Below are 27876 nucleotides of genomic sequence, written 5' to 3'. Positions count from 1 at the left end.
TCTTATTGCATGTCCTCTGTATCTCTGCCTTGGATGTAAAAAACCCCAGAGACATCCAAGAAGGATAAGTAAGTGTGAGAAGAATAAAGCATTCTCCTCCTGGAGGTGTCTGATTTGAAGACCAACACTGCATTAACTTGCAAAAACTGCCAATTAATTAATTTTTTTTTTCTACAGACAGTTAAATTCAGGCTAACAACTGGAATAAAAATCTCACTTTACATATCTGAGATGGCTGCTAGTGATAACAACCAGACTGCTACATTAGTTTTAATTATCTCAGCTTGCAAATTGAGATCTTTCAGGAGAACTTTGTGTTCTCTTGTTGGCAGGGCAGAGATCAACTAAGTGTATTAAGAAGTCAGATATAAAAAAGTACTTAGATAAATGTGGTCGATATGTGGAGTCCAGCAATAAATTTTTATCCTGAAAACATGGACAATATTCCACAAAAACAGTGATTTGTCCCCAAACTTCCAAATCCAGTTCCAAACTAACATCACATTTTTCACCTTTTATAGGAACTAACAGTACAATCTTATGAAGAGTCAATTAGGAGTAAATTCAAGATAAAGGAGAAATTGAAAACATCAATTTCGGGTGTCCTCAGCGACATCTCATTGCCAAAGAATCAGCATTTATACATTATTCATTTCTTGGTGAAATTACGAGCAGAACCCCCCAAATTTGAAGTCTGCATAATCAGGAGTTGCTTAGGAAATTCTTGGCAGCCGTGTGCCCGTAAGAACAAAGCTCCAACTGTGAACAAAAAGCCTGAGGAACACGCTCTGCAAACCCCTAAATACTATTTCCAGCCTAGAATTCAGACATTTACAGGCAATTCTGCCAGTAAGCAGCAGTAATTTTAGTACCGTGTTTGTTTCCAAGTTCTTGAAAGCACCTACTCTGTGTAAAGGACTAGGAATAGCAGCTACCATCTTTACCCTGTCTACAGCAATTACATTTTTTCCCCCCTTGAAGCTCAAAAAATGAGGCACAGACTGAATGGGAAGCGAGGAAATTTTTCTAAACTCCCCCCCTTTCAGCATATGGTTTAGTTTCAGTTTTTTCCAAGCTAGGACAATATGCTTTCCGGGAGACAGGATGATGAATGCTTAATTTTGGGCTCAGTTAAAACAAACAACTTTCTCTAAAAGCACATGCTTTGCCTCAAAGTGACATTTGGTAAAAGCCTCGGTGTCCATATTATGTTACATCACTGCAGGTCAGCTCTGTGACTGACACAGAGCCACAGGACCAGGGGAAAAGGAGATTTCCCTTAACCCTCTCCTGGCCACAGCTCCTGTGTGCTCTGAACACAGAATTCAGGTTCTTTTTACCCCATTTCTTAATCTCTTTGCACTAATCGAGATAGTTACAAACTTAAGAGATGCAGAGAATTTTGTTTGTTGAGAATGAATGAAAACACAGACAACCTCCCCCCAAGATTAAGCCAAGAAAGAACATTTCCGGCTGTCTGTCTTTTATGCTGACATGCCAAAATCCATCATTTTTTCCCATCAAAACTCTCAATACAAGCCCTGCTTGGGTGTCTCAGACACTTTAGTGTCACATCCTCTCCTTCCCAGCACATTTTATAGGGAAAGGCCACTTTAAAAACTCATTATTTCTGTGATAAGTATTCCCCTGTACATCCAGGCTCCACTAAATTTACATTTTACCATTGCCATTCACCTTTAAATGGTTATTTAAGGAGGCCAAAGCTGCTTATGCTCCCAGGGTTGAATTAGGTGGCCGAGGCCACAGTTTGGCTTCCAGCAAAAAGGTGGGAGAGCAGATGGATGCACTGGGGTGCAGGTGGGCAGCACCTCCCAAAGGTGGGGTTTAGTGGGGGTGGAGCCAAGCAATTGCACAGCACTGCCGGGGCAATCACCCCACAGACTCCAGAGGAATCACCCCACAAACTCCAGACAAGGCTGGAACCAAAAAAATCTTATCAAGGACTGGTGTCTCCTTGGGAAGCCATAAAAGAACTGAGAAGGCACCAAACATATGAATTTCCCCCAAAATTGGCTGGGCACAGCTCTTACCTGCTCCTATGAAAACCCAGCCCTTCCTCCAGCAGCTCCCGTTGGCTCTGCCTCCCTTCCCCATCCCGTTCAGAGGATTAAACCTTCTCATCAGCTCCCAAATGAACCCAGCAGTGCTGACCCCTGTGTGATCCTTAACCCTTGCTGGGCCCTGTGGCACCTGCAGACCCCCCCTCAGCAGATTGACAGGGGCAAAACTTCATTTTTACTTGGCAGCTTTACTGTGGTGGGACTGTGTGGAGGCTACAAAGTGGGAAAAGAGAGCCAAAAAATGATTCTCAAGTGTAGTCACAATGTCAATAAAAGCTTTGCATGGATTCAGTCACACTGGAATTAAATTCGTGTGGCTCCTGTCTCTGGCAGGGCTGCTCCACTCACATTTGGAAGGACCAAAATGCTCCAGGTGTGGGCCAGTCCTGGGTTCTTGGGGTAGAGAGAATTTTTTCTGTAGCATCTAAGACTGGTTCTGCTCCATGACTGGGGTTGTGAATATTGATACAGCATTTTGTGGCAATAAATTGGGAGTAATAAAGTTATCTAGCCCTGATTACTGAATTTGATGAAGGATGCCTGAACATTTGATAATTATGTGCCTTTTCAATACTGTGAAGCAGTGGCTAAAAATAAAAAAAAAAATTAAACAAAAATAGGAAAAAGATTGCTTCAGCTCAATTTTACGAGCAAATTTTTCCCAAGCAATTCTTTTCCTTCACTCGTGGCAGCCATTGCCAGGGCTCAAAAGCTGCAGAGAGAAAGCTTCCTGTGATGACAGAGTCCCAACATTTGGGCTACTTCAGCTTCATTTACCGAAGTAATAAAATCTCAGCCTTTAGCAGCTCAGAATCCATTTCTCCAATCGACTCCAAACTGCTGACAGCAAAAAAAAAAGTGAAAACTCTGCCGCTTAATCCCCACTTCCCTTCTGTTTTCCAAACAACTCCAATGAAGTAACCACAAACATCCCTGAAACTGGTGAACTAAGATGAGTCTGCAAAATCTAATTGTGTTTTAATTGTGTTCAGGGTCTGTCTTTATCATTCCCTGTGCCCTGTGATAAGAATAAAGGACCTTGCTGCTGCTCTGTGCAAAGGTAGGTGAAGGGGCAGTGCTGGATTCTGCATCACCTGCTCACGCTGGGATGTGATAAAGAAGGAATTTGGACTTTGTCCCTTTCCGGTTTAAAGTCAAATCTCTGGTGCTTCCTGTGCAGGAGGCTGCTTTCCTCTGCCCTTCAGCAGGTGACAACTTTAATAGGAAATGATTAAGTAAAAGCAAAGAGTGGTGCTAAGAGGTTTATTCTTCTTCGAGGCTTTTGATAATTTGTTTTCAGAAAATGACACTTCTTTAAGGAATTCGTACGCATCTTCAGCCTCCGTCAGGGCTGCTGCAGAATTTCCTGTTTTTGTGTTCTCAGAACTGCTGAGCTGCTGAAGTTGCCAGTAAAGCCCAGGGTGTGTTATCCAGAAGAGGTGGAGTCTATAGCAAATCCAGATTCTTCACTGATATTCTCAAAGAGCGTGAGACTGTACAGAATTCAGAGCTATTCCATCTCCAGCCTCACACACGGGGTCAGTCCCCACAGCCACAACCCCTTTGTGTTTATCTCCTGTCACACCATCCTTCCATGCAGGAAACCACGGATTTTGTTGCAGGAGTGGCTTCAAAGCCAGCTGTAAACATTTACATATAAAAAGGTATTGAGGTGCTCTTAGAACACGTTGTGGGTGCAGAGCTGTGAAACACAAACAGTGGAAGTCAGGTCCTGTCTCAATGTGAACAGACTCAACTCCTAAAGTGAAAGATCTTAAACTTACAAGGGGCAAGGTCCTGGTCACATTCCAGCTGGAAGCCTGCTCTGAGGGTAGACACAGGTCTGGCATGGCCAGCAGGGACAGAGTCGGTGCTTTCTGCATATTCTCAGAGGAGTTTATGGCTCTGCAGCCCTCCCTGGGAATGCAGAGACAGGGGGAGGTGAGCTCAGCTCCTGGGGACAGTGGGATGGACACCTGGCAGAGAGAACCTCATGGGGAACCTGCTCTTCCTGAGGGGCAGATGAACATCTGTGTGTTGGAAGCCAGCATTTCTTACATGAAAACTTGCAATTTCGATCCATTTCCTTTTATATTTATCAGGTGGAACTACCTGCTTAAAGTCCTTCCAAAATGCCCACACAAAACTCTGAGATCCTTGAACAGTGTGATCTGCTTCAGCTCTGCTCCAGAGATCCCGTGCATAAAACCAGAGTTTATTTGTTGACAACAGGGTCTAAATGCAATGCACTGCCTTGGCTGCTCTTTTCCTTTGTCCTGGGCTGCAGCCTCTGCCCCAGCTTTGATTTCCAATGACTTGTTGAGCTTTCCTGGGCCCGGACATGAAAGCTGCACTCTAATGTTTCTTGCATCACGCGTGAAATGTGGAAGCTCCGCTGAACTGAGGATGCTTCTCCTAAGACCTTTCTTCCTCTTGGGGCTCCACGTGTGGCTGCTTTATGGGAAGGCTGAGTGGCTTCTCTAAAGCTGCTGTTGCTGCTGTTAGTAGGAGGAATCAAACAAACTGGGCAATTTCTGCGTGGGAGGCAGTGCCAGCGCTCAGGGTTACTCTATTTCATCTGCAACGAGAGCCCTGTGCCATGAGGGCACCCACAGCTACACTCGCTGCTTGGCTTGTTTCTCTGCCAAGAGGATTTCCTGATTCCTCAAATCAGCCCCTTTGCCAAGTGATAGGGTCAGAGCACGTGGTCAGCAGCCCTGATTGCCTGGGAACACAGGCTGCAGCCAGCACAGGCCTGCTCCCGAAGCGGGGCTGGGGGAGAGCTGCTCTCCTCCAGAGAACGCCTGGCCCACCCATAATATAATATAATATAATATAATATAATATAATATAATATAATATAATATAATATAATATATCAGTATCAATATCTACTGTCTGTAATCCAGTAATATGCACAGGAGTCACTGATTCTGCCCAGATGGACAAGGAGGGGTTGTGAATCAGGTTGAAAACCTGTGAGCAGTCACCATGGAGTGATATCTCTTTATAAGGCATGAAAGTGCCAGGGAGGGGAGCAGAAAGTGCCACTCTAACTAAAGAACCTTTGGTCTGTGCTCTCTGTGCACAGAACCAGCAGCAAGTTTTGGTTGTGCACCCCAAACCTGCAGGTTTGCAGAACCCAGAGCAGAAATCCCACTTAGCTGCAGGGGCTTTTCACTTCTGTCCTCCCTGACTAGTTAAAAACATAATTCTGCAGAATTTACAGAATTCTCCCTTGGTTTCCAGGTATAATCGTCACTGAAATAAAGAGAGAATATCAGCTATTCCCTCCACAGGCAGGGTTTGTATGTGTTGATTTATGCCTTAAAGTCACATTAATCACCAGACCACAGGGATGTAAATAACAAACTTTGTTTGAAAATTGAGGCAGCAACTGATTTTTTTTTTCAAAGGATAAGTATTAGTTTATTTAAAGATAAGGATGTCAAAATATACAGTATTGTATCATTAAGATCAGTGTGGATTTAAATGTCAGGCCCATGGCTCCCTGTACAGGCTAGGATTGAACAAACAGAAATCTTAATTTTCTGTAAAATTTATTAACTACAGTTATTACAGGAGTTTTGTGAAGCAGAGAGCTGCCTGGGCAGCTTCGATTTTGGTTTTTATTAGGATTAATTACAAGTATGGATATAAACAAGTATCAGGATAAACAACTAAGTTTCCTATGATCTAAGGAACATTAATTCTGGGCTGGCAGGCACAGCCCGGCGTTAGGGGACGTGGGTGCCCTCTTGTGTCCTATTAGAACCTTAAATCGGTTTTAATTTGTTACCCCACTTCACCCGGCCAAGAGAGGAGCTGCCTCAATCACGTCAAGCCTTTGCATTTTAGCGTTTTAATTTACATTAATAACCAATAGGAAGTAGGACTTTTTCACCACTGATTCTATCAGACTGAAGGGTTCAGCTCTAATTTCAGCTCTGTTGAAACCCCACTAGAAGTGGCTCGGCTGTTTTTACATTGAAGCATAACATTTTTCCAAGGGATTGGTGCTTTTCCTGGCTGCTTTCAAGCTCTCTAAAGTGGAGGATTTGCTGCTCGTGCCTCGCTCCCCTCCTTTGTCACGTGCTCTGTTTTTCTGCCATTTATTTCATTCTCTGCCACCCTCCTACCTGACTTACTCTCCCCTCTACACACTTCAAACCATCCACATTTCTCTAAACACATTTCTTGGGGAACTTTAGAGCTGCTTTCCAACAGGTAAGGAACAAACCCTGCCAACGATACACCTGCAATGATACCCCAGTGTTTGCTTTATCCTTGGGCATTTGCTGACAGCCATGGGAAGGAAAAGGAGTCAATTCCACTGCCAGGAGCTCCCAGAGAGCTGCTGAGCCTCCCTTCAGCAGCCACAGGTGGGCACTACTTGGATTTCCCAGCGGGGAGGATGGACACGGGATCTGTCTGCACTTCTGCGTCCGACATCCTTTTGGAACCCTGTGGAACAAGAGAGACACCTTCAGAAACATTTCCAAGTATTTCAGAAAGGTCAAATCTGGAATTGTGTCCTAGACTTTTGCTACCAGAGATTTTACACTGATTTAATCTCCCCGCTTCTCTTAATTTGCTCTTTGTTTAATAGGCACGAATATATGAGCACCACCTATATCATGAGAACCTCTGCCTGTGACTCTGCCTAAATGAGGGGGTTATTTTAATATAATTTTCTCAATTGGCATGGAAACAATTGTTTTCAGGAACTGGGCTCACATACCAGAGCCAGGCTGCTGTGTGCCTGTAGTGTTGTAGTTTTGGCATAACTTTCTCTAAAATTTCCCCACCCTAAATGCTTCAGTGCAACCCTGCTCAGAGTCCTTGAAGCATGATTAATGGTGTACTACAGCCAGCCCTGCTCTGCTCTAGGTTAAAGGAACATTAAATACTTTTATGCATGACAGGTATTCGACAATGTTTGAGTGATAAAGCTTCTTTTACACTGCAAATATAATTCTGGGTTTGGAACCCATCCAAGACACTAATCCAGTTTAGATGAAGGAAATGTATAGCTCTAGCTATACCAGCTATGTTTTTCACTAACTGACAAAAACTTGGCTCTGGTTTAAGGTGCTTGACCTAATTTTGCTGGCCTTGAAGCTCCGAAAACTTCAGCAAAACGGACCCACAAACACTGTTTGAGGTCACTGTTATCACAGCGGGCTGTCAGTGCTCTTCATAGCCTAAATCTTGCCATGCTAAGCAGAAAATGCAGCACGACAAAGCTAAAGGTGACTCTGTGTGCTCTCCCGAGGATAGGAACTGGGCAGAATCATCTGTGAATTGTCCTTTCCTGGAAACCTGAGCCACCGCTTCAGGATGATTCTGTGTCAGACATGGAGAGTGAAAGGTCTCCACTTTGTCATCCCCTTCAGGGAAGTAAAAACAGCGGGGTTTTTTATACTGATTAGGCTCCACCTCACTGATCTTCTTTTAATGTTTCACCTTGGAGGATCTAAGCAAGAAAAAGAGCAGCCAAAAATCACAATGGACTGAAAAATCCCATCTTAAACTGACTGCAACCTTGTGCAGCTCAGCTGGCTGCAGTGGCTTTGCTTCTGCTTCCCCTGATGTTGAGTTTGGAGGATGCTCTAGAGCAGAACAAAAAGGTTTGGCCATTTACAGGTAGCAGCAAATCCATCATTTATCCATCAAACAAAACTAAGCGAGCTACCCATTCCAAATGTTTCCAGAAAGCCTAAAAACCTACACATCAGGTAAAGATTTCCCACATCACAGGAGTAATGGGCTCTGTCAGCTACAGCCCCTGTCAGAGCATGATGAAGTCACCTCTAAACTGATCTAGGAAATAAGGTGATCCATTTTCCCTTTCTTCCTATACACGGGTGGAGGGAGGAGACAGGAGGGGAGGCTCCTTGGAGATAATCCCCATTCTGCCTCTGTTAGCACTCGTTTCGCAGAGGTGTCGCGCTGTTTGCTCACTGCAGTCTCCTGCTGCACCCATGCTCAAGGTGGTTGCCGATTACAGCAGGAAGCTCTGAGGGAGACCGGCTCATGATTCTTGCTGAACTGGAATTTCCGAGCCCGGTGTGTGAAAGAAAGAACTTTGTTCTGCCTTTTGAAGGGACAAATGCCAGCTCTGCCCTGGGATTCAGGAGCTCAGGTACCACCAGCTCACGGCTTTGTGACAGCGAGGCTGGAACATGCTGGTTTGGGCAGAGCATTTTAAAGTGCACACACAGCAAAATCCTGGGACTGGAGTATTTTTTTCCCCAGGTTTTGCTCAGGAACAGCCTGGGTCAGTGCAGCACATACTCTGATCAGAATAAATCTGAATACTTCTCACATGCTGAGCACTCGCAGCTCCTGACAACGGGACTGTGAGTTATTCCAGCTCAGGAAACAATGTTTTTCATCTTTTTTCCCCCTCTTTCTTTCTAATCTAATCTTTCAAAGACTCCCTAAATACATTTGCTACAGCTTATAAATTAATCTCTTTTACCATAGGAACAACCACTGGACTTTATCTCTGCTCAAACCCTGCAGTCGGGCAGTGATGCTGTTTGCTCACATAAGTGGCTCCAGTTGTAGCCAAAATTCCAGCATTTTTAGCCCAACTGGGAGCAGAGGCTGGAGCTGCAGTGTTCTCATCTGCATTCCTGCACTGTGACATCCTCTTGCTCTGTGCCCTTTCCCAGGGGAGTCGGGATCCAGGAGAGGGTGGTGGTAAAATACAGAACAGGAGTTGTTCAGTGAGCACAGGCTGGGTGAGCTGCTGGATCCCCTCTTAAATATCTCCTGCTCCTATTTTATCCACAAAAAGCTGAATTTTTCTGCTGAGCTGTTCTCAGACAATCGAGCTGTTATCTTGAAATGGCAGTGCTGGCATTGGTTGGTGCGTGTGATCTGATACTTTTAGATTAATGATTACACCTTCCTGGGGCTCCAGCTGATCACCTAGGAGATGAGCAGATTATTTTTTAGCACTGCAGAAGGAGTTTCACCGCTCTTGGTAATCTTGGGGATATTCAAAGAGAGGTAATAATTTTCCATGAGGGATTTCCCATACACAGACCTCATTGTTGTGTGGTGTGCTGCCACTTTAAAAGGACAATAAACGGACCAAATCAGCTTTACTCTTGTCAAAACCTTCTTTTTTTAAGAGCCATCTTCTGTTAATGGAGAAGGAAGCTGCAGGAGCACTCTTGGCCTCTGTAATTGCAGCAGAAGATAAGGGGCTGTACAGCCACACTGAGGCAAGCAAAAAAAATCTTACAGAACCTCTCTACTTCCTCTACATTCATTCTGTGTTTTATTTCTCAAATGGTTTTTTCACCTCTCACAATCTCCTCCCTTGATCTAAAAGCTTCTTCTTGCCCTTTCAATCTGAGACACCTTTCCTCTCGCTGTCTTTCATGAATTTTGAAGGTGTTTCCTCACGAGCTGGCACTGCTTCAGATCTCCCTTTCTGGAAGAATTCTAAATTTGTGTCTTTTGTTAAACTCCACGGAGGAATTTTGGATACATCGATGACACCACACAACAGGAAGTGTCACTGTCAGCAGAAAAACTCTTTCTCACACAGTGAGAATTGTGCCAAGGGAAGGCTCTCAGTGTTTCATTTAGAGAAATCTCCAGCCCAGAGAAACAAATCTCTGTTATGTCCGTAAATATCACATTCCACACGTGCACCAGTGCTGGGCACAATGGAAACTCACACAGAATTTGGAGGCAAAAGGGGCAAAAAAGAGAAAAATGCACATGAGGATGGGTTTGATGACTTCAGTCAGCTCACAGAGCTCTGTAAAACAATATCCTGACTTTTTCACATTGTGACAAGTAAAAAGATTTCTCCTTGTGGCTTCACTGAGAGCCAAGGTAAGTGGAAGCCAATTAAACTAGTTCAGGTGAGCTCCAGCACTTCCTTGCTCTATTGAAACCCCAGAAAATCCCACTGATTCACAGTGAACCAGGATTTTACCCCAGAACTACAGGGTCATGGCTGAGCTGGTGCTAATTTATCCTGCAGAAAGTTATTTTTATCTTTTTTCCTAATTCCCCTTGGAATATGTCATTACTTTGGTGATGCAAATCTCCCTCTGTAGGATCCACAGTAATTCTGTGAAATCTATGCAAATCAAACATGTCTTAGGATGTGGAAGAACATCTGCCTGTGAGTCACCCTGCTCTGCACGGCAGCTTTACAGCCCAGTGTCCTACAGATTTTTAACTCTGTCACCATTTCAATCTCTATTGTTTGACTTCTCTACTTGAAGGGTTGCCCAGCTCTGTTTCTATCCCAATAACCTTAGAAATGAGGAAGGAAAAAAAAGCTCTGTGAGTTTCTCAGGGTAGCCAGATTCACCAGGAATCACCACAGATAACGCTCACATTTCTTTGTGTCTTGAAAGCTGTGATGGAGTTTGGTTTTCACACGAGGTTTCCAAAAGGTGCTAAAAATGACCCCACAGTGGATTCATTGCTGCTGTGGCAGAGTGAGGGAAAAGGAGCATCCTTACAAATGATTTAGGCCCCTGAACATGAACAAGTGGAAAAAATAAATTTCCATCTCTTTAACGCGCTGTGGAATCCCCAAACCACCGTTGGATCAGCAGCGCCAAACCTTACGGAAATTCAGATTTTTTGTGTGCTGAATTCTTTCATCTCTGCATTTCAGGTTTCAGTGAAGGGGGCCTGACAAGTTTAACCTAAGATCTAGCAAAAAGCAAGAATTAAAAATGCCATGTGTACTTTTGGTGTGCTTTAGTCTATAACTGTTGGCTAACATGAGGTGCTTATCTTGTGGCCCCTATGTTGCTTCTCATGCACCCAGTGCCTTCTCTTGATTCTTACCTCGCAGGGATTTGGTTCTGCAGGGATTTGGTTCTGCAGGGATGTCCCAGCTGCACCCCCATGGGGGCAGGCAGGCTCCTCTGCCAAACCAACCCCACCTCTACTTTTCCTTAATTAACACCCTGTAATTCGTAGGTGGCTCAGCACTACGGGGACATTGAGTCATCCCCATAGCCAGGGCCCCAAACCCAGGGCTGTGGGAACAATCACAGCTCTCCCTGGGTAAACCATCCCTGCCTGAATCAGCACCCCGAGGCCTGAATTTTCCTGCGTTTCCCAAAATCTCGCTGTTCTTTGGCCCAAGTCCTGCTGGTGAAGTTGCTGCACAAGTCCCCCCTGACCAGAGCCTGCAGGCTGAGCGCTTAAATCAGCTGGAAAATGGCTAAAAAAGGAAGATAAATTAACGTACAAGGCCTTTAAAAAACCCTCCAAGGGACTGCCTCTTCTCTGTCTTCTTGTAGGAGGGCTCCTTGGCGGCGTCTCCGCCGTTCTGGATGGAGTCGGAGTCGGCTGCTGGCTGCTCCCGAGGCTCCGGCTGCTCCCTGCCCTTCTGCTTGCCCAGCTCCACCGTGGACTTCTTGTCTTTGGAGCCCTCTTTGCTCCTTTGGCCCCCAGGGTCGCTCTCAGATGGGGCAAGAGGCCTCTCTGTGGCGTTTAAAGTCTGCAGTGGTTTCAAACAGGGGTTATTTTTAGTGGGGAATAGAAAGGGTTTGGAAGGAGATCCATAAATATGTTAGAAAAAAAAGTTTTTAAAAATGAAAGGCCACCTGGCAGGGAGCAATCCTGCTGTCCAGCAGGTTTTCATTTACAGAGGTTGGGATGAACTCCTGCAGTGTTGGCTCAGGGAAGGACTCCCAGGGAGCTGATGGAATTACATGAGCAAAGACTGCAAGATCAAACCATCCCTGCGTGGAACAACTTCATTTATGTGTGTGCTGAAGCAGCTTGAGGAAGCAGGGAGCATGCACAGAGAGTCACTGCCCACTGAAACACCCCCAGGGTTTGCACCCCAAGCAGGGAAAGAACCCAAAAAGTGCAAGGAAAAGATTTGAGAGAGGAAAAAAATCAAAAGACCCCATAAAGCAAAGGATAAAAACAAATTCCCTGTGAAACTGCAACACCCCATCCAAAAATGAGCAACACAGGGTTTGGCTATGGAAGGCCAGAAGATGGTAGAAAATGTCATGTACAAGTGCAAAAGAAGAGACAGAAAATCTGCCAAAAAACCCACAATCACAAAGCATCTATCTAGAGTAAAAGGGAAGATCCTGGAACCTGGAGAAGTTCAGGATACATTTGAAGTTCACAGAAGAAAAAGTCATATCTGGCAAACAAAGGATCAGACAATGAAATTGTCTCTGTTTGGAAAGTAGTAAATGAGGATGTTTTTGCCAGGAAATCTGTTTGCAAATGGGACTTTATTTTTTCTTATGCAAAAAAAACCCCATATGGCTTTATTTATTACCATCATTAAAAAAGCACAAGATTGCCATGTTGAAAAGCTGGAAATCTCACATCTGTCCTCAGGACATGGCCCAAGCTTAGTGCTTGTGCATTAAAATAATGTGTGTTTTTCCAGCTTTGGGAATTTTACCATTAGTCTTGAAATATTTGGTGTTCTTCTAAAGGCCTGGGGTTATGTGCTTACGCAACAGGCTTAGCTTTCATTCAAAGCAAAAACATTTTTAGATATCATGATTTCAGAGAAAACCCTGAAAGTAGAAACTCTAGAGAGACAGAATGCAGGAGAGCATGTGGAGATGGAGGGGATCAGTAGATTCATAGCTCATTAAAGCAGATTCAGTAGGGTCACAGGAGAGCAGAGGCGTGGTCTGGGGCTGCACAGATACTCCACACAGCCCACCTGTGTCCTGGTCACCTCACCTGGGAAATTACACCTGCTTTGGAGTGCCCAAGGGATGCAGGAGCTCTCCCAGCACAAGGATGAGCACAGAGCAAGTTTAATGTTGTCTCTGGCTCAGTTGAACTCTGGGAGCCCTGAGCTGCTGCCCCAGCAGTTGGTTCCCAAGACCCTTCTCACTCTAATTTGCCTCAGCTCACCTTTGAAATGATTCTTTGGTGCAGTTGCAAACGTTCACCTGCGCCTCAGCAACAACCACAGCGCCCCAAAAGCAGCTCTGGGGCTGAGCCCAGCACTGAGCCCAGAGACAGCTGAGTTCAAAGGGGCCAGAAGAGGCTGGAACCCTCAGAAACATTCTGTGAAATCTGTGGCTTTGCTCTGTGGGTGTCAAATGAGAGCCTTGCTCCCCACACGTGCCTGAGACAGCGCTGCAGCCAAGGCAGAGTGGTCCCCATTGCTGAGAGCAGGCTGGGCCTTTGATGTCAGGCAGACAAAACACTTTAAAAAAATATTCGTAATACATTTTCCAGGCAAAAAGCCGCCCCATCAGATAATCTCTTTGAGGTGTTTCATATTAACCTTGAAAGGCAGGAAATTGGCATATTTGATATTGATGGGAGCAGCTCAGGAAATGCGAAGTGAGGCCTATGAAAAATGAAAGATGTTAATGCTCCTTACTCCAAAGGGGAGCTGCTCCTGGCAGATTGCTCTGCCTCCCTCAACATTAGCAGGGACACTGAAATGAAAACAGAAAAGATGGGCAGTATTTCCCCCGTTATCTTACAGGAGACCTTGATCCAAGGCTGATTTTTAAGCCCAGAATTTCTGCGGGTTTTGGAGTGGTGCTGAAATTTCTGGAGGGTACAGAGTGGCAGGGATGGAAAGGGGAGAAGAATCACAGCATTCCAGAGACACTATGGCATAGTTTAAGGAAATCCTTTCAAAGAAATCCCCTAAAAAGGAAGAAGTCAGCAGCAGATCCAGTTTTCCTTGGGCTCCTCTGTGTAATAAAACTGTTCGAATTTACACCAGGGCAAGGGAGAGAAGGAGGAGGAACAATAAACTGATTTACAAAAATGGAAGCAAATTGGCTGCTCATTAAAATAATAAAATAGATCCAGGACTGTAACTTTTGGTGTCTTACCCAGGCCACTTCACAAAACTCCTGTATAAAAGAAGGATTCAATGTCACAAGACAAGACCTTCTATATTTAGGATGCTTTTAGAGACATAATTCATAAAAATTAACCTCAGTGTCATCAGACATTGTAAAAATAGGAAGAGAGAGAAATAATTTTACAGTTAGTAAAAAAAAGGAAATTCTGAAATGTCAGTTTTGAATGCAACTTCGGTTTTTCTCTTAAAGGAAACAGTCTATACCCAGAACCTTGTTTTATCTCTCAGTACTGAATGCAATTCTTCTGCATATCTTGACTTGCAGCAGATGAGGGTTTGACTCTCAAATTAACAGCATTTGTACTTCTAATCAAAATATGATTTTTCTGAAGCCTTTTTAAAGCCTTGAAGTATAGAATGTAAATATTACACCCAAAGGTTGGGTTCACCTTTTATGAACATGGAAGAAAAAAAAAACAGAACAAGAAACAAATATTTTGATGGCTTTCGTTACATTGCAGCGAACAGTTTTCATTCTCACTTTCATTTCTCTTTTGTAGAGCTTCCACCTAAATTATTCTTTCCTCAGAAGGCAAGTAAATCAACAAAGTCAAAATAATTCTGTGTGTATTTAGTTCCACTGCCTGAGCTGAGGCACTCGCAGAAAGTCAAATAGCAGCAAGAGAGGGAAGAAGACTGAACATAAATCCACTAATTATTTTAAGAAAAGGAACATGATGTTGACTCTTTAAAATCTTGTTTAATATTACAAATAGATAAAAGAAGCAGATAAGTGAGGAGTAAATATATGAAGCTCAGTGAGGGTAGCACTTTTCTCTCAGGGACTTTTGCATTTCAAGAGGCAGAGCTGAGTGGAAAGAGGTGGCAAGAACCCATCACCAGAGGATGAAAAAGTCCAGGCCAAAAATAAAAAGTCCACTTACAGGGGGGCTGGGGCCATCTGCCTCTTCTGAGCTGGGTGTGCCTCCACCACCCTTGACTGACTGAAATAACAAAGGGTCCTGTTTGAGGCATTCAGTCTGGATGAAAGCTCACAGGAATCAAGGTTTGAGTTTAAGCCACTCTTTACAACAAAACCAGGCATTGTAGCAACTCCACTTTGGAAACATCCCCATCTCCAGGGTGGATTTCGCGGCTTCTTTTCTGTGGGATTGTCTCTTGCCAGTCAGGTTTCCCACTAAGGCCTGAGCAGGGATCACTTCAGCCACTAAACAAGAACCTGCTGTCAGCTCTGCCGCTGGAATTTTCCAGGAGAGCTTTTCCTTGCTCTTCAGAGCCAAATCTGTCCTACAAGACCTAGTGGGACTTCTCTATTTATCCACCCTACTAAGCTCATGTGATGGGAATATAAAGCCCACTCATCTTTAGAGGGATGTTTTTATATTTTGTCCTCAGCATCTATTTAATCCTGATTTTTGCGTTCCAGTTTATTCCTGCAGTCCTTAAGCCTCTAAATAATGATCCTCCTTGGTTCCCACTCTTCCCAGCCTGGACAATCCAAGCAGAGCCTGAGGCTGCAGCACTGGAAGGTCACGCAGAGCAAACCTTGACTCTGAAATATCTTTTTAAGGTAAAATCCCCTGTTTCCACCTAGATTTAAAAATGAGAAACACCTGTTTGACCAAAGTGAGTAAATAGTACAAGCTTTGTGAGAATTAGGTTAAGCTTAAGTTACAATCAGCGCTACAAAAGAGACAACAGGAATGAGCGTTTGTAATTAAAAATGCGTTGGAATGTTCAGTGTGTTCTCCTGGGCACCACAGAAGCCACAGAGCTCAGCAGCAAAGCGTAAAGTAAACTCCAGGATTTCAGAGTGCCCAAATTTAAATGTCATTTTTCATTGCAGAAGTTCAATGAAAACAATGAAAGGATGTGACTTTTGTTCTAAAGATAGCTCAGGCGGAATTGTGGTTTGCTGCAGCTCGTACATTTGTAACTCAAAGCACAACAGCATCACCCCGATCCCACAAACGGTGTCACTGCTACTCAGACCCTGATTTGCCTATCAAACCACAGCAAATCAATACATGGCAGCAGCAGGAGAGAAAATTAAACAACCCCAGGACAATTAATGGCTTTTGTGGGGAAATTCTGTCTCTGGAAGGTGCCGCTGCTGAGCCTGGTGCAGGTTTGTGCTCATGGCGCTTTATCTGTGCAGGAGGCTGCAGAGGTGGAGGGGAGGAAGCACAGTGTGGTCTGTGCTGGAGAGAAACCCGGTCCAGAGTGCCTGAAGATGCATTGTGATAAGATCTACTTTGCATTTCTGTTTCAGCAAGTCTTCAAATGCCTTCAGAAAAAAGAGTTTCTGCTCTAACAGCAATCAGTGTTACCTTTTCCCCTATAAACACTCCAAACCAGGAAAAAATACCCTGCTTCAGCCAGCCTCTCTAATCCACCTCTTCTTTTCTCTTTTTTTTTTTGGTAAAAATAACAGAGAAAAGACCTTGAGGTCTAGACAAAGCTCCCTCTTGCTGCCAGTGAGACGAGTACAAAACAATCCCAAGGATTTCTCTCCAGAGCACTGCTGACCTCTTTTCCTTGCCTCTGGTCACTTGGGATTGCTGCTGGCCAAGGCTTCCCAAAAAGTTTTCTGCAGCAATCAGGGTGGATTGGGATGTTTTTCAATGGAGGAGGGTGGGGACAGCCAATACCTTGCTGCATTTTCATGAATAGTTGCAACAAAATAAAATTTGTTATTCTCGATTCTAGATGCTATTTATTGCCCACGAGTTTGATTATGTGGGGAAGTAGGGCAGCACAGAGACTGCAGATGATTTGGGAATGATATTCCTCTGGGAAGCAGGATTAGATTATACTTTATGCCTTTTTCCCATCTGATGGACCTTTGCAGCAGTGACTGCCCCCTTTCCTTTCTTGTGCCAGTTTACCTGACCTACATCAACTGCCAAAAAAAGTTGTCCCGCTAAGAATACAACTCCCTGAAGGCAGCACAGGACAGGTCACAGCACAGGGAGGTCTGACAGCGCCGTGGCCAGCGGGACACGGATTCGGAGGCGGGTTTGGAGATGGATTTGGAGATGGGATCCTCCAGGAGGATCCACCGTTTGAGCAGCGGAGCATCCTCGGTGTGGCCACCCCTGGAGCTCCCTGGGCCACCTCGGCGGGGGAAGGGCCACCGGAGCCCTCGGGACGTTCCGGGAGGAGCCGCGAGAGGGAGATGCAGGACGGGGAATGCGCGGAGGGATGCGGGGAGCAGCTCCAGCCGCGCATCCCGGAGCATCGCTCGTCCCTGAGCCCTCCCAGACAAAGGCAAAGTGTTTTCCAAGCCTCGCCCCCCAGCCCGGCAGCGATCGCTTCTCTCTGAGCTCCCGAAGGGAAAAGCTGCTCTTACCAGCTTAAAAAACTTCCTCAGGTTTGCCTTGGGGGTTTTGCTCTCCGCCCCTCGCGGTTTCACCTCGGCGGCTTCTGCGCTCTTGTTCTCGTCCCTGTCGGGAGCCGCCGCCTCGAGAGCCACCTCTGCCTTCTCATTGCTGACAGCCTCTGCTTCTTCCGAGGAGTTCTGGGGTTGGGAAAGAGAGTGGAAAACACATTCAGCCTCAATCTGTGAGGAGTTGGTTGGGTTTTTTTTAATTTTACAATCAAACGGAGCACAAAAGCATCCTCAGCTTCATTGGTCTCTTCATGTTGCTTCAGGAATTTGATTAATCCCCATTGAAAAAAAGTAAATAAGGGTTAAAATCTCACCAGTTAATATACATTAAAGGAATAACCTTTCTTGAGTTGCCGGTTCCCAAACACAAGACTTTAGCTTTGACTATGATTTTAAAAGAATTGAAATGAAATTACGTACAGCAATACATGTCCTGAGAAGATGACACTAAAGTAAAACCAGTAAATATGAGAAAGATCATACCCAGGAATTTGCACACAAAAGAAGAATTAAGATTAATTAAAACATACCATGGGTACAATTAATTGCTAAAACCTGACCTTGGACCCTTCCAGGGATCCAGGGGCAGCCACAGCTGCTCTGGGCACCCTGTGCCAGGGCCTCCCCACCCTCACAGGGAACAATTCCCTCCCAATATCCCATCTAAACCTCCTCTGTATCAGTTTGAAGGCATTCCCCCTTGTCTGTCACTGATTTATTCTTGTTTGTCATCACATTCTTTTATTTGGACTCTGCAACTTTTATTTTGAACAATGACATTTCCTGTTCCCCTTTTACTTTACAGCAGTTTTTCTGTTGTCATCTCCCTTTCTGAGCAAATAAAATCCCAATTTCTGTCGTTCTTCATATGGAAGCCATCCAATATATTTACTCAATATTCTACCTTTTAGTTCTGTCATATTTTGAAGTTGCAGGGAACCCCACGTTCAGGAAGGGGGCTCACCATGGACTCCTACAGCAGCAGGAGAGATTTTGCTTTGTTCCTGACTCCCCTTTTGTTGAAGAAACAACATTTTGGGGGTGGGGCAGCAGGGAGAAGAATGATGAGGGAATAAATATTCCTTATCCCCTGCTGCCTGAGATGGCTGCAGCACATCCCACTTCCCTGTGGAATTGTAGATTTAATTTATATTTATGACCCGATTTGAGATAATCAATCTACAATAATTTTACTGTGGATCTCTGCCTATTCACACATCCATATCATCAATTCCCCATCTATTTGCTGGAAGGAAAGGATTCAGTGCAGGAGTGGAAACAGCAGCTCAGTAAAGCAGAGCTCAGCTCCTGGGAGCTCATCACTCCGAGGGGGCAGGTTGGGATCACGTTGCTGCATCCCGAAGGAGTTTTGTCTCTGCAGCTCTGGCTCTGCACTGGAATTGGTGGCACAACCAACAAAGGCACCCTGGGAATGAATGCCAACTTCCAAAATCCCTGTCCAGTTAAATAAGGGTTAGTCAGCCATTCAGACACTGAGTTGTTTAAGGCATAGGGGATTTTTTGCACATTTCTTCAGGAAATTCTTCTCCAGGAGAAGGGAATGGCTTCACACTGAAAGAAGGGAAATTTGGGTTGGATATACAGAGGAAAGCCCTCCCTGTGAGGAAGGAGGGAGGGGAGGGTGGGGAGGCCCTGGCACAGGGTGCCCAGAGCAGCTGGGGCTGCCCCTGGATCCCTGGCAGTGCCCAGGGCCAGGCTGGACATTGGGGCTTGGAGCAGCCTGGGACAGTGGGAGGTGTCCCTGCCATGGCAGGGGTGGGAATGGATGGGATTCAAGGTCCCTCCAACCCAAACCCTTCTGTGATTCCGCATTTTTGCTTCATCCAGCAATTAACCAATTTGCTGTTTGCACATCAGTAAAAAGAGCACGATTTTCCTGCAATTGCATGGCCAGAGTTGCTTAAAATTCAAGTTCTTTAAGAAAACTCATCTGCTTTTAAAGACAGTTCCCAGAGCAGTCTAAATAATGCTGCCTTGATCACCTTCCACCCAGCCTGGCCTGCTTTGATCAGATAAATGTGGAGCATCATGTTTCTCTGCTCTGATCAGATATCTATGAGCCCTTGAAAGCAGGTTTCCAACACAAATATTGGAAATTGCCCACTGTAATTCCCTATTAGTATTCCTCCTGAAAAAAGAAGAAAAATGCAGGCACAGCAAATATTTGAGTAACAGTTCTGAAAATTCTTGTGAAGACTGATCAGGAAATGGGGCAAATACAAAGTGGCTCCCAGCTGAGCAGCTGAATAAGGAATTTTTCATTTTCCCTTTCCATATTTATTCATCTGCAGTCAGAGCAGCAGCATTAACTGCCACGTGTTGACAGGCACTTCATTAGCTGCACTTTGAAGTGAAAGCTCATCAGAAGATGGATATTTAAGAGACTGCCTGGAAAGAGAAGCTGGAGCTTCTCCTGGATCTATTGAGTGTTCTGGTTGCTGTTTGTTACTTCAAAAGCAAAACTACTCCTGACTCTGAATTCTCCACCTCTTGGAGCTTGGATTCTCTGTCCTAGGAAAGGACAGTGTGTTAAATGTGCCAGAAAAAGATAAATTCACTGCAGAAAACCCCCACAGAATCTTCAAACCAAGCTGTGTTTGAGGCCAACCTGTTGTCTTTTTGGGTTTTGTACATCTCTCCTCATTTTATTTAGTTTCAAGCTGACTGGGTCACCAGGGTCTTTCACCAAAGGAAATACAATATCATTCTCTTCCAAGAAAACTCACCAAAGCAACATCAGCCTTTTACAGGTAAAGGATTCAATGCTCAAACAGGCAGAGGATCTTTTAAAAAAAAATTTCTTAGGACCAAATTCAGTTCTCTACTGCAGAAATTCCATCCAGAAAAGTTGCAAAAACATTTGGTCTCAGCATGATCCCAGACCCAAGAAGTTCTAACTGAACAGAAAGGAGATCGTTTGACAAAGTTCAGATTTCACAGACTACTGTAATTCAGTGCATTTGTGTAAATGCTTTAACCAGCCCTTAATATTTTTGGCAGCAACAAAATCTGCTTGGAGTGGTAGAGAATTCCCTACAAAACTTTCTATCCCCTGACACAAAGAGCTGAGGGTGATGTAGGAGAAATTAAACCCAGCATTATCAACTAACATGAGTGAAAGGCAATTTTGGTGCAAGGTTTATACCTGGAGGTGTTTGAGATCCCAGAACTGAAGATTTTTACAGGGCTAAAGGTGCTCAGAGCAGGTATCAAACCCTATTTTAGCTGAAATACGAGATTTGGGGAGCTGGTGTGGACAGAGCCTACATTACACAGTACTGAAAATATCTATAATTAATTTGGGTCGGTATTTCAAAATCAGATTTTGAAATTTTACCAAAAGCCTATGAGATGAATATTTTAAACCAACCATCACCACTGATTTCTCCCCCACAGGAGTGATTCTCACTAATTTTCTGCAAGAAAATTTTCCCTTCCTCCACATTTTCTCTTTTTGTTAAAAGACCTCGTTACTCCATTATGAAATTACTGAATTCAGACCAGATTTATTGCTCTGTTTTACACCAAAATGACACACCAGAGCCTGCCAGCAGGCCTCTTCTTTCCCTTATTTCATCCTGATGTTCAGCACACATCCTGCTTCCCCGCTCTGTTTTCCAATAAGCCAGACTACCAGAGGAGGAGGTTTCTGTAGCAATAACAACTACAGAAAAAACCTCCCTCTCCCTCTTCTTCCCAACTTTCCTCTCATTCCAAGCACCTGATTCACTCAGATCCCCTGGAAATTAAGTCCTGAATGTCAAATGCTTCAAGCCTTGATTATTTTTGAGAATGTTTACTCTGTAAATATCTAAACACCTTCATTTTTTTAACATAAATAAAATATCCAGACTCTATCTCCAGTAGGAAAACACAGCTAAAGAAGGACCAGCAGCCACTCAGGAGCACCTGGGTGTTTGGAAGCAGCAAATTTCTGGGTTTGAGCTTGAGCAGAAGCCCAGAAAAGCAGTTATTCAACATACAGTGACTCAGTAAAGTTTAACACAGCCCTTCTATGAAATGAAATGAATAAACTTCAGCTTATAAACCATAAGGATCTGGAAACAGGAACTGTGTTTTGAGAGTTAGTCCTAAATTAAGTTAAAATCATTATTTAACCTGAAGAATAATGTGTCTTCCCAAGCATCTGAGACCCCAAACTTAAAGCCTGATCTGCACTGCCACAGAACTTTTCCTGTTGAGTAGGAATAGACCCAGCCAATCCCAGCTCTTCAGACATCTAAAGCAAAGAAACAAAACAGGGTTTTAGAGCTTTATCTCTGTTAGTGATAAATTTTGGTAGAGAGTGCTGCGATCTCTGGGGGATATTTAACAGAAGCATTGAATTGAGAGAGAACAACATTCCTGATGCCATAAAATCAAAAAAATTTCCACAGATAAAATTTGTGCCCCTCACGTTTAGCACGTGGGAGCCGCTGCCCGTGGTGGGTTTGGCTGCTTTGCTGAGCTGAGCTTGGAATCAGCTCCAATCCCTGCCTGGAGCTGCCCAGCTCCCAGATCCAGTACCTTTTTCCAGAAGAGCTTGCTCAGGGGCAGAGGAGTGGCCGAGCCCTTGTCCTTGGTCCCCTCCCGGGGGGCTTCGCTGGTCACTCCCTGCGGAGGGGCCGCGGCCTCCGGTGCTTTCGGGTTCTGCTTTGCCGGCGGCTCTTGGGAGGGAGGGACATTCCTGTCTGGTTTTACACAGGTAACAGCAGGCTGCTCAGGGCTCTGGGAAAAAGAAGGACATGGATATCGTGAAGAGCAAATCCAGCACGTTCAGGCATCACCTGGTGCAAGTGAGCACCACCTCTCCCTGCTCAGCTGCATCCCTGCCCTTCCAGGTGCAGGGACACTTTGAACAGGGAAGCAAAAGACACAGCAAGCTCATCCCCCCCAGAACACAGATAAATTAAAACACTCAGAGGCTGAACATGCCAGCAAGAATTCCCCTTTTCCTGCCTTACAGATAATTCAAACTCTCCTACTCACTTTGGTGTTGGTTGTCTGTGGGGTTTCTTTCGCAGCCTGGAGGGAAACAAAACACAAAGATGGGTCTGTCTGAGGCAACGGCAGCACTTGCAGTTACACAGGCCAGGAATTGTCTGTGCCACCAATTATTTGATTTCTAGTGAAATCAAGTCCTGGCTCCTGCAGCCATGGAAACTGATCCCTGGAAGAGGGGAGGCTGCTGGAGGGAATGCCAGGTGCCATCCTGTACCTGCACCAGCCTGGTGCTGCATTCTTTGTGCTTGCAGTCCTCAATTGTTCTTTAAAAATACGTCTATTTGTACATGCATTCCCGTATTCCATATACTCCAATTCAGCTCAGGTAAATAATTTCAGAGAATTTTAAAGCTTTAACAGATTTTTCTGTGTGTGCAGCTTCCAGTGCTCTCAGACACACCAAAGCTGGGTGTTTTCCATGGGAATCCCACACCATCATCAGGGATGTGCTCCCGTCACCTTCCAGCAGGAGGCTGTGATTTCTGGGATACAGAACACAGGCAGCACACGAAAACCTGGGAACCAAGGCACGGGACAGCACTGGCTTTGTAACTCAAGGCAGGAGCTGCAGCTCTGCAGGTGCTGGAGGTTGGTTTAACCCATCCTCTCATATTTCTGGGCACGAGGTGGGATTCCCTTCTGTAAAAACATCATTCTCAGCGATGGGGCTCCTGATTCCAGCAAAACACACAAACCCAGGAGGATCCAGTTAAACTCCTCCTTGGCCAGGGATATACTCCAGCACCTCTTACCCCTCACCCAGCAGAGTTCACACCGAAGAAGAATTACCTGAGCTGTACAAAAAACCATCCAGCCACAGCCTGAGCCAGGTTCCAGCAGCCTGCCACAGCTCCTGGCAGAACAGGGGAGGGATTTTGCAGGCGAGTTATTTTGCAGGAGCCAGGAACTTTTTTTTTTGTGTTCAGCTCTGACAAACAACATCCAGAATAGGAGGTGAGAACAAGTGTGAGAATGCCACGGGCCGGCTTCAGAGTTAGTGCTGGAAGTGAGGGATTAACCCTTCTCTTCTGAGGAAAAATTCCATCAATCCACACAGTCACACTGCAAAATTAGGATGTAACGCAAGGCAAATACATATGGGTGGGAAGAGCATCAAAAGCTGCTTTAAAGTTAGTATTTTGCACCACAGGAGCCTGAGAAACGGTGTTTCTGTTAACTCACAGCCAATCTAAACTGGACTGGGGTAGAGAAGCGTATTTTGAACAATTTGCAGAGAAAGCACTGTCAGAGGAGACAGTGAAGTGTTTAAACATAAATATATACGTTAAAATGTTCATTTCAAATAAAGGAATTGGTTATCTATTCGTCCAGTTCGCACATCGTGGAAAGCATTGCAAACTTAAACGTATAAACGATATTTTTCATGGTTTTTTACTAGAAGTGGTAACTCCAGGGCCTGCCTGTCACATCCCTGCTCTGAGCTGAATTCCCACTTTTAACCAGCCTCACAAGCAAACTGTTGGCACCATTTAAATCCATCTCCTGGATTCCTAGTAGGTCATAAATAATATCTCAGTTCCTGCTTCTGTATTTTGTATGTGGAAAGAAAACTGTGAAAATAAACGTAGAAACAAGAAAAAGCTATTTTAAAGGTGATATTTTATAAGAAAGATTTTGCTGGGGTAAAAATTTACTGCTCTTGCATTCCTTCAAGATAACTGCTGTCATTCCAGACAAAAAGCTCTTTAAATTTTCATTAAATGTTCCAGGAAATTTTCTCACTACAACTTATTGCAAGATTAATTGTTGGAATTGAGTGTTAAAAAATGCCATCCAGGTTTGGCTTTTACCAGGAAGCCCTAACTCATTATGAACAGGTAATTCATATTTTAATTTTATTAGAAAATGAAGCTGAGATCTCAAATTTAAGCTTTTGGCAAGAACTGTACACTTTATTCCATTTGGAATATTATGTAATCTGCATATCAGTAATATGCAGATTACATTTTTTTTTTTCTCAAAATGAGACAGTGGAAAGAACATTTTTGGTTTTAAAATTTATTAAAGCATGGCTTGTGCTCGTGATTGTAAAGCCCCCTACTCACCAGAAATTCCACGTGGGTGTCTGGAGGGAGCATTAAATATTAATTACGTTCCTCCCCCGCTGAAAGGGTCTCTGCTTCTACATTCTCTGGGCTAAAAAGCTGCAGTTCTCTGCATCCCTGCCATGGGTTATCTTCAGAGAGTGCAGAAATCCCCAAATATAGAGCTTGAGACCAAAAGTTTTCAGTGATTTTTGGGTTTTGATATAAAAGCTCACATCCTCTGAAACAGCCATTTGCTTGACTGGGCATTTTAAGCACTTTAAACTATCCATCAAAACCTGATCTTTTTTCCCCTCCAAACTAAACTAAGATTATAACCAATTCCTTTTCTAGCTCTCAGTGAGAAACCCCTACTTCTGCAGGAAATTCCATGTTCCAACCTCCTCTGTGCCGTATCAGATGCCTCCAAATGCCAATTTTAACCAAGGGATGGTGCACATTAATGACATAAAACCTGAAGTGCAGCTCTCTGACAGTTGCAGGCTCTGTTCACCTCTGCAAAATTCATCGTTCATCAGCAGCTCTGATTTGGTTTCGTTTTAGTGGCTGGGGGGTTTAGTCCGTGTTAGTAACCGGGCAGGAATTGTCACAGCAATTGCTCCAGAACCCCGAGCTCACAGAGGGCCCAACGAGAGGAACTCTGCAGGTGAGGATGGTTTCCATCCCCCCCGGCACAGAAATGCTCCCACAGGGATTGCCAGAGCTCTGCACATCTGGCCAGATGTTGGGAGAGAACTCCTCTCTCTCTGTCTCTGCCAGGAGCCCTCTGTGGTTTCTCAGGGTTCTGCTCCTCCTGGAGCTTCATACCGACCTTGTGCCTAAAGAGTTTGCTAAAGGTGCTGTGCCCCAGCTTGGGGCTCTCTGCCTTCTTTTTCTTGGCTCCTTTGGAGGGGGATTCTGCCGCTGCCTTCGGGGCAGGCTGCCCCCCATGGCCCTTCTCCGCCTTGGAGCCCTTGTGCACAACAGCAGGGGGAGGTGAGGGTTTATTGCAGATATTTGCTTCATCAAAGACATTACTCCCTTGCTCACACACGTGGGATTAAAGGGAAATACTCCCTCTTAGCCCTGGACAAATCATGTTTTATTTTTCCTGGGTGGTTACTCAGCTCTCCTCAGAGTTTCTTTCTCATGAGCAGCAAAATAAAAGCCAAGACGATCCACCTCATTCCAAATTAAACCACAACTTTCCCTCTAAAATCTCCACTAAACTGAAACCTAAATACCACAAACTTCTGTATTTGTAATTCATGAAGAAGCAATTTAGGATTTATAATTTTAAAATAGGCAAATATATAAATCTTTGGAGGAACCTTCAGTCTTTTTATTGCAGCCTAATAGGGACTTTAAAATGTTTCATATAATGCATTATTTAGGAAAAGGGCAGTGTGAATATTCATGCTATACACCGCCTAAAATATTTCAAGTTTGCATTAATGTCCATGAAATTAATTAACTGTTCATGGTCTCAGGATTTAAAGCAGTAAGATGCCTTTGGTTACCTGGCACAAAGGAGGATGTAAGATTATTCCTTACTACTTGTCACAGCAAAATTGACCCTTTTCCCTGCAAAATTCCCATAATTCCTGAATGCAGAGTGACACGGGACCAGCTGAGGGTCTGCCACAGCGGGGTCAGGTTGGGGATTTGGGGCAGATCTTGTCCAAACACCCTCTTGGTTTGTAGGAACTGCCCGAGGAGGGCTCATCACCCGGTGTGGACAGGACAAAGGGACGGTCACCAAGGGCGCGCCCACCTGCGGGAGCACACGTGGGCCAGCAGCAGATTAGAGCCGGAGCCAGCGCTGATAAGAGCCTGATCCTACAAAAAGAGAAGGTTCTTCCCCCCCGAGGGTGCTGGGCCACTGCCCAGGCTCCCCAGGGATTGTTCACTGCTCCAAACCTGCCAGAGCTCCAGGAGCGCTTGGACACCGCTCCCAGGGATGCCCAGGGTGGGATTGTTGGGGGGTCTGTGCAGGGCCAGGGGTTGGATCATCCTTGGGATCCCTTCCAGCTCCAGGATATTCCATGGGTCTATGATTTGAAGGCACAGCAGCCACCCAAGAGCCCCACGGAACTCGGCAAAACTTCACTTAGCAAAGCTTTACCTTTAACACACAAGCTGGTTTTTGGGGAAAAAAAATGACCATTACTTCCTATCAACCGAAAAATCTGCACCTTTTCTACCTGGAAGCTGGTAAATTAACCTCTTAAACATATTTCCCCTTTAATAAAGTGCAAATACCATATCAGGAAGACTGTGAAGATAAAGGAATTCCCAGGTAAAGAGAACTCCCACTTAATCTCCTGGAAGGAGTTTGCACGTCCTGCAAGTCACCTGGATTTGTTTACCCTGCCAGGTGTGACAGCCAAACCCACCCAGAATATTTGTGTCCAAATTACAGCACAGCAGCAGTCACCTGGCACAGGGGCAGGGGACAGAGTCAGGGATGGAAATGGGATTGTTTCCATAAAACCGGCTTGTTTCCATAAAACCAGCTTGTTCACCAGCTCTGGGAAGAGCTGCAGGTCTCACTGAGCCAGGGCACTTTAATAACTGCATTTTCTGCATAGCTTGGAAGACCTTCACCCTGGTGGATGATTTTCAGAGTTATTCAGAATTATTGAGCGAAAATCCCCCATGTCCTCACCAAGCTTGCTGAAAAGACTAACCATTGAATAGGACAAAATAATAAAAAATATAGGAGAAAACCCAAAAATGATGTGATTTGGGCTAACATCTGCATGGAAAAAACACTTCCATTTTTAGGGGTTTATTCTTGGTTTCATAATTGTTTTCATGGCACAGGGAAAACTGTGAGCAAACAGAGTTTTTTTGTGGACTCAAAGTTTTCACTGCAGTGATCTGAAGTTTTAGGTCAGGACAAGTCAGAGCAGTAACCAAAAGCATCACCAATCATCACCAAGCTTGCAGAAAACACAACGGATTTTGATTGCAACAGATGCTATAAAGAATTGCACTGTTTATTCTCATCTTCCTTTCCACTTTATCCAGGGGAAAAATACTTTAAATTACTTCAAAGGGTGACATCAGTTGGGGGAAAAAACCCAACAAAATGGAGAGGAAATCCCTGTGTGAAAAACATCTAATGAGCAGTGTAAAAAGAATTGCCTACCTTGTCTTCAGAATCACTTTTGGCTTCAGCTTTGCTTGGGGAGACCTTAAAAGAATTTGAGGAAAAACAGTCACTCAACTCAGCCTTTCAAAAGATAAGTTTGAAATCAGCAGCTTTTATTTACACAAAAGGAAAAGACAAATATTGCTTTCCTCAAGTGGGAAAATTTATAACGCAAATATTTCTTGAGAAAAGCGTAAAGTGGCTAAAGTGAAAAATGCCTGGATCGAATATTTACTATTCAAGCTTATAATCAATTAATAAAAATGAACTTTTAGAGGTGGCACAAAATGAATATGAAGCAGAAGATCTTTGAGACAGTTAAAGATCTGTGAGTGTGCAGAAGT

The 27876-nt window shown here is 44.5% G+C and overlaps 1 protein-coding gene across 6 annotated transcripts in view; it reads right to left on the bottom strand.

Annotated features, from left to right (window-relative positions):
- Positions 1-5624: 5624 nt before the first annotated feature.
- Positions 5625-27876, bottom strand: part of BCAS1 (brain enriched myelin associated protein 1) — a 35973-nt gene continuing 13721 nt past the window's right edge. For 2 of the 6 annotated variants that reach the window (XM_048321888.1, XM_048321892.1), the window contains 8 exons: positions 27530-27574; positions 25208-25348; positions 22316-22351; positions 21854-22054; positions 17267-17434; positions 14838-14897; positions 11326-11577; positions 5625-6545 (listed from right to left, as the gene is read on the bottom strand). In XM_048321888.1, coding sequence (XP_048177845.1) covers positions 6471-6545; positions 11326-11577; positions 14838-14897; positions 17267-17434; positions 21854-22054; positions 22316-22351; positions 25208-25348; positions 27530-27574 — 978 coding nt within the window. In that variant the 3' untranslated portion in view covers positions 5625-6470. The remainder of the gene's footprint in view (positions 6546-11325; positions 11578-14837; positions 14898-17266; positions 17435-21853; positions 22055-22315; positions 22352-25207; positions 25349-27529; positions 27575-27876) is intronic. The other 4 variants (XM_048321893.1, XM_048321890.1, XM_048321891.1 and 1 more) reach the window with 4 other exon arrangements.

The sequence above is a fragment of the Corvus hawaiiensis genome, chromosome 17, assembly GCF_020740725.1.
Source record: "Corvus hawaiiensis isolate bCorHaw1 chromosome 17, bCorHaw1.pri.cur, whole genome shotgun sequence".
Lineage (NCBI taxonomy): Eukaryota > Metazoa > Chordata > Aves > Passeriformes > Corvidae > Corvus > Corvus hawaiiensis.
The sequence above is the reverse complement of the archived record's forward strand: the minus strand, read 5'-3'. Positions and strand labels throughout refer to the sequence as shown.